This window comes from Priapulus caudatus, unplaced genomic scaffold, assembly GCF_000485595.1.
Source record: "Priapulus caudatus unplaced genomic scaffold, Priapulus_caudatus-5.0.1 Scaffold2629, whole genome shotgun sequence".
Classification (NCBI taxonomy): Eukaryota; Metazoa; Priapulida; class Priapulimorpha; order Priapulimorphida; family Priapulidae; genus Priapulus; species Priapulus caudatus.
In genome coordinates, this window is record NW_014579690.1 from 18,680 (window position 1) to 24,948 (window position 6,269).

The window sequence follows — 6,269 nt, forward strand, 5'->3', positions numbered from 1 at the left end:
GCATGCGTGCGTGTGTGCATGCGTGCGTGCGTGCGTGCGTGCGTGCGTGTGTGTGTGTGTGTGTGTGTGTGTGCGTGTGCTTGGGCGTGCTTTCGTGTGCACGTGCATGTATGCATGTGTACGCGTGCGCACGTAAGCGTGTCCGTGTATCATATTGCAGTGTGCGTGCGCATTCATGTGGCTGCGTGTGCAAAACGGACGCATAATTAATGCATTGCGTTTATATTTACAGAAAAACAAGAAGTACGGCATAGGTAGCAGTGTAGAGTCTATCCGCCTAGTTGAGTCCATGAAAACACAGGGATCAAAGACGCCTGTCAGAGAAAAGGAGATCCTGAAATATTAGACTAAGACTCAGATTACGAGTGTCTTCATCAAGAAACGGGCGACAGTGAATAAAACCATCGTGCGTGTACGAAGACGTACATCCATGTAGGGTGCGCGCGCGTTTACTTAAGTACGCGCGCGTATACGTGCGTGGCCGTACATATACGAGGGCGTAGGTGCGTACAAATGCGTGTAGGATAGAATAGATATTTCCTTTTCTATATCTATGCTGTAGGTGCATGAGTGTACGTGGGAGTACGTGCGTGCATGCGTATATGATATATGTGTTCTTACTAGGCTCAATAATGTGACTGTGGTGAATCTCCTTGTAAGATATCACGAAATATGATTAACTATTGTTAGCTCTAGGTTTTGTTCCGAAACTGTATCTGGATTAAGACTTCTGCCTCGTCGATCACAATATAACGTGACTATATACCCGTAACTGGTGTTTTTTGAACCGGTTTTACCACATACCATGATTACTGGCCTGTTGGAGAGCGGTGGTGTTACTACCGTACTGACCGCACTGTTAGAAGGTTGTGCTTGTTCATTCAAGACGGCGAAGTCCGCGGTATGTACCAACAAATCGCTTCCTGTTTTTTTTCGATACACGATGATAACTGATTTAGTATATGTATTTTGCTATACTCGTTCTCACAATTTTTCGTTGGCACTTGCATCCCTCCATGCCTCGCCGCTCCTTCTCTTTTTCCAGTCCGCATTTCCTCCCGTCCTCCCTCCCTCCGACCCTTCCTCTCCTTCCAATCTTCTACTGTGCGTATGCGCTGGTGTATGTGTGTGCGTGCGCGTACGCGGCTGTGCGTGTGTTTGTGTGCACCTACGTGCATGTTCGCGTGTATCGTTTTTTTGTTTTTCATGCTTTCCTTTTTCAGAATTTTTCATTTATATCAATTTGATACCTGTCCGCATTAGCCTTCATGGATAAACGAATCGTGATACTAGGCGCTGGTCCAACGGGTCTTGGAGCTGCCACTCGACTGCACGAGTTGGGCCATCGTAACTGGCTGCTCCTAGAGGGCGCTAGTGAGCCGGGAGGATTAGCCTCCTCAGTGAGAGACGACAATGGCTTCCTCTGGGATATGGGCGGTCACGTGATCTTCTCGCACTACAAATACTTTGACGACGTCATCACGACTTTCGTTCCCGATTGGCTGCATCACCGGCGCGAGGCGTACGTCTGGATGTGCGACCGATTCATTCCGTATCCGCTGCAGAACAACATACATCGGCTGCCGCCGCTTGAGCGGGAATCGTGTCTGCAAGGTCTCATCGACGCGCAGCAGCAGGCGACGCCGACGCCGACGCCGACGAAACCGGCGACGTTTCAGGATTGGATCGACAGGAACTTCGGGAAGGGTCTCGCCAGGTTGTTTCTCAATCCGTACAACTTCAAGGTGTGGGCTTACAGGCCGTCGGCGATGACCGCCGACTGGGTGGGCGAGCGCGTTGCCAAGGTCGACGTCAAGCGAATCGTCGACAACATCGCCTCCAATCGAGACGACGTCGCCTGGGGTCCGAACTCGCAATTTTCCTTTCCGGAGAACGGCGGCACGGGCGCCATCTGGCGGGCGGTCTACGATCACCTGCCGGCCGACAACTGCCGACTGAGCAGCGAGGTCGTGCGAATCTACGCCGACGAGAAACTCGTCGAGTTGCGCTCGGGGGAGACGCTCGCCTACGACGCGCTCGTCGCGACGGCACCGCTCGACAGCACGCTGCGACTGCTCAGCGGCTCGCGTCTAGCGGCGATGAAGTCCCTTGCCGACATTCCCGTCCACTCTTCGAGCCACATCGTCGGCCTCGGCTTGCGCGGACAGCCGCCGGCGCACGTACGCGGCAAGTGCTGGCTGTACTTTCCCGAGGACGACTGCCCCTTCTACCGCGCCACCGTCTTCTCGCACTACTCGCCCAACAACGTGCCGCAGCCCGGCCGCCAGTGGTCGCTGATGATGGAGGTGAGCGAGTCGCCGGAGAAGCCGCTGGCAGGTGACGTCGTGCAGGCGACCGTCGACGGAGCGACGAACACGCGACTCGTGCCCGATCCGGCGCACGTCGTCAGCCGCTGGCACACGCGGCTCGAGTACGGCTACCCGACGCCGTTCGTCGGCCGCACGAAGTTCCTCGAGGCAGTTCAGCCGCAGCTCGAAGAGCTTCAGATCTACTCGAGGGGCCGCTTCGGCGGCTGGAAGTACGAGGTCAGCAACCAAGATCACAGCCTGATGCAGGGCGTCGAGGCTGTCGACGCGATTCTGCTAGGCGGCGAAGAGCTGACGTACCACCGACCGAACGTCGTCAACGCAAATAAGGAAGATTTAAATACGTGCAGGCGATTTCGGCCACGCTATATTTGTTAGGCAGCTACATTACTACAGTGTACAGTGTACGTTGTACTACTAACATCTAAATTATCCACTAAATTCTAACCTGTACATCTACTACTATACAGAACACATGCACTTGGAACGTTTCGATAATCAAATGATGGTAGATAAACACGAAATGTATTTACGACCAAAGTCTTAATGTTTCCCTGCTCTCTTTTGCCTATTATTACTGATAATTTTCTGTATATGCCGTTCAAATGCGCCTCTGCAACACACAAGTTCACCGCATGAACACCGCTGTATACAAAAAATAGAGAATCATTTTTGTCGACTCTATTCTTGTAGTATAACATTTTTTATCTCTATATTTTTACTTTGTGCACAGCGGCGTGTGTGCGCTGAGATCGTGTGTTGCGGAGAAGCAATTGAAATAAGAAACGTAATCAAGTGATAACTATACTTGTATAAAGGTATTATTAGCTCTTAGCGCACTATATAAATCCGTCTTATAGATTACATTGTCGGGCTTTTAACATTACAATAACATTCTAGCTGCACAACGATGTGACGCGAACAGCGTCACAGAATTTATTGACCTATGGGGTACTTTACTACACATTGCCTATGATAATATCAGGAGTGAATAATAATAATAGATTTTATATTATTCTATAGATATCTAATAGATTATTATATAGATTATATTATTATTCACTCCTGATAATATATACAGGTGAAGAAATAGCGATAGCCGAACTCCCGGACGTGGACTCGTTGAAACTGGATGAAGAAACGTGCATCAAATTGGAGGAAATAATCTCGCGAGAGTTAGAAGAACTAGACATCGTGCGTGAGATAGAGAAACAGCAGCTACTAGCCGAGCAGCAGCAAAAGGCGGAGGCGCGAGCAGAAGAACGGCGAAGGCAAGTGGCCGAACAAGAACAAATATACCAACCTGAAGAAAAATACTATTCGGACTCGAGTGAAGATAGCTGGGAGGATCCGGTAAGCAACCTGTCGCCATGGCAACTGACGTGGACGCTGCCGCGCCTAAAATATATAGGATACTCATATAGTTAAACTATAATAACTTGCGTACGGAAAATTCTAAATAATTACAATTATTACAATTACGTTATGTTTTTAGTCAGAAAAAGATGGCCGATTTTCTGCCAATCACCTGCACGGAAATAATATACCATACAGTTACCAGTTAGGCAAATATACTAGTTGTCTCCATATGCTTTTCTATGGTCATGTGCGTGCATGCGACAAGCGTGATATGTTTTTGCTTTCTATAGGATGACGGGTGGTTTGAGAGGCATTCACCTAGGAAGCCCCGTCGTGTCACTCCTCTCGTAGTACAGACCGATGATCCCACTGAAATGCCAACGGTAGTGTTGCAAGACAAACTCGGTGCTCGAACTAGCAATAATAATAATAATAATAATAATAATAATAATAGATAATTTCTTTCTTAGATTAGATACGTTAATGGATTTACTAGATATAGAAGCGCTCTGATCCTGACAGCCTTGCCACGTTTATAATATTGCGCATAACGTTGATTACCAAATAAATTAATCACAATTCGTTTCTGTCTGGGGAAATTGTATCGCAATCTAGGAGGCGGGAAAGGTTGAGGTGTTGGAGGGGCAGCAAGTGGAGGGAGAGAAAGTCGAAGATGCAGAGTCGAAGAAAAAGAAGAAGAAAAGGAAAAAGAAGAAAAAGAAGAAATCGCTTGAGAGAAGAAGATCGTCCATCGCGTACGTGGATTATGTTGATATCATTTACACGTGCTAATTATACGCAGCGACTGTTCTAAACTAAATAATAGCGATCATCGTATACTAGTGCTATTCATTTAAGGAATAGCACTGACCCCAAGTGCCTATTATTACTGCTGAGAGGGTCTATGTCTCTCTGGGTACTGCCGGAACGTACTCTGGGTACGGTCCGGTATACCGGAACGTACCCTGGTACTAACTAATATGCCGGACCGTACCTCGCCTACTCCACTAACGAGTCTAGGGAGTCGCTTACGCCTACTCCCTAACTCTAACCCTAACCCTAACTCTAACCCTAACCCTAACCCTAACTCTAACCTTAACCCTAACCCTAACCCTAACCCTAACCCTAACCCTAACTCTAACCTTAACCCTAACCCTAACTCTAACCCTAACCCTAACTCTAACCCTAACCCTAACCCTAACTCTAACCTTAACCCTAACCCTAACCATATCCGATAGTTACCAGGGTACGTTCCGGTATACCAGACCGTACCCAGGATACGTTCCGGCAGTACCCTGGGGCACATAGACCCTATGAGCATTACTGCAGGCATATCATCTATTTCATTGGGCACTTGCGCTACTGATTAGCCCTGTTTGCGATGATATTTAGCTTGTGTGAGATTTATAGCAGTAATCAAAAGCAGTGTCCCGGTCCTATACCTGGAAGGAAAATAATTATCATATTTTACATCAACAGTCTTTCGAGCCTCACTAGTAGTGGCACCACTGACAAAGGTGAGCAAATCAGGAATATTTGCGTGACGTCATGTCGATATAGATTTTCAAACATAACCATTAGGGCTACTTATACGTACTGTGACTAGTAATAAATTAATAATTGCTACTAATGACTGCCTATGTATTCCACGACAAGTTGTCGGAAAAATATAATTATTATATTACGTTCATTTATTCGAGTTTCACGTTCATGAATTTATGTGAAACACATATTGACTTGTGCTGCCGTCCTCCAGACGCTACGAAGAAACCCGTAAAGAAGGTGAAGAAGAAAAAGAAGCCGCCAGCTATCGTAAACCATAGGAACTTCGAAATCGAAATAGTAAGTTCGATCCTAAATTATTTTGTTTTAATAATAATCAACAATCTTTGCAACCGGTTAATCGCGATTATTTACTGCTTGTTAAGGTAATATTTTACCTTAATTATATTAATTAATTTTACATAATAACTTATTAAATTATAAGCATTTCTTAAGGTGCATGGAACATTTTACCAATTGAGTGGTGTCAGTTAGTCACGGATATGTCACAGTAAGTACTAACCGTATATGTTTCACATACGTTCACCTATTTTGGACACAGGCGGTCGATCATTGTGAAAAATTGTGTGAAGATTAATTTTTATTGAGACGTTCCAAGTGCTTGTGCTTTCATCAGTCTTGTACGTCAATGCACGTGCGTCAAGAGCCATAAACTAAACACAATTTTATCTATGTTATTGTGTACGCCTGAATGCGTGATTGATCAAGGAGAGGGTGCATGTAAGAGGGCGACATTTTCTTTGGGGTTCCAAAAAACACAATTCCACTTGACAATTTTATGGGCCATTTTAATTGGAAGCTCTGCATAATGGACCCCCAACAAGCCCTTTGACTGAATAGTCAAGAAATTCAAAGGTCTGTATATTGCTCTTATTTAGCCGCCGATAGTTCTTATTTAGAACAAAGTCTTTATTGTTATCTTCTAAAACTACAGACCATCCGCTGACCGCTGTGGAGACGTGCGCCGGGCCTCGAATTTGGCGCACGTCTCCACTGCGGACAGCGCTTCATACTTGAACA

The 6,269-nt window shown here is 46.2% G+C and overlaps 2 protein-coding genes across 2 annotated transcripts; both read left to right on the top strand.

Moving 5' to 3' along the window:
* Positions 1-633: 633 nt before the first annotated feature.
* LOC106818898 lies at positions 634-2,875 on the top strand. Its single transcript, XM_014823568.1, has 2 exons — positions 634-901; positions 1,224-2,875. Exon 2 carries the CDS (start codon positions 1,269-1,271, stop codon positions 2,703-2,705), a length of 1,437 nt encoding a protein of 478 aa, XP_014679054.1. The 5' UTR covers positions 634-901; positions 1,224-1,268; the 3' UTR covers positions 2,706-2,875.
* Positions 2,803-5,528, top strand: LOC106818897 (RNA polymerase-associated protein CTR9-like; the record flags this gene model as incomplete). Its single annotated transcript, XM_014823567.1, has 6 exons — positions 2,803-2,815; positions 3,409-3,680; positions 3,977-4,069; positions 4,302-4,441; positions 5,166-5,203; positions 5,443-5,528. Coding segments are annotated over exons 1-6 (642 nt in total), but the record flags the coding sequence as incomplete, so codon positions are not given.
* Between the last annotated feature and the right edge of the window lie 741 nt (positions 5,529-6,269).

Excerpts from the sequence above, each read along its gene's own strand:
- LOC106818898 (XM_014823568.1), top strand. The coding sequence starts at position 1,269 with ATGGATAAACGAATCGTGATACTAGGCGCTGGTCCAACGGGTCTTGGA.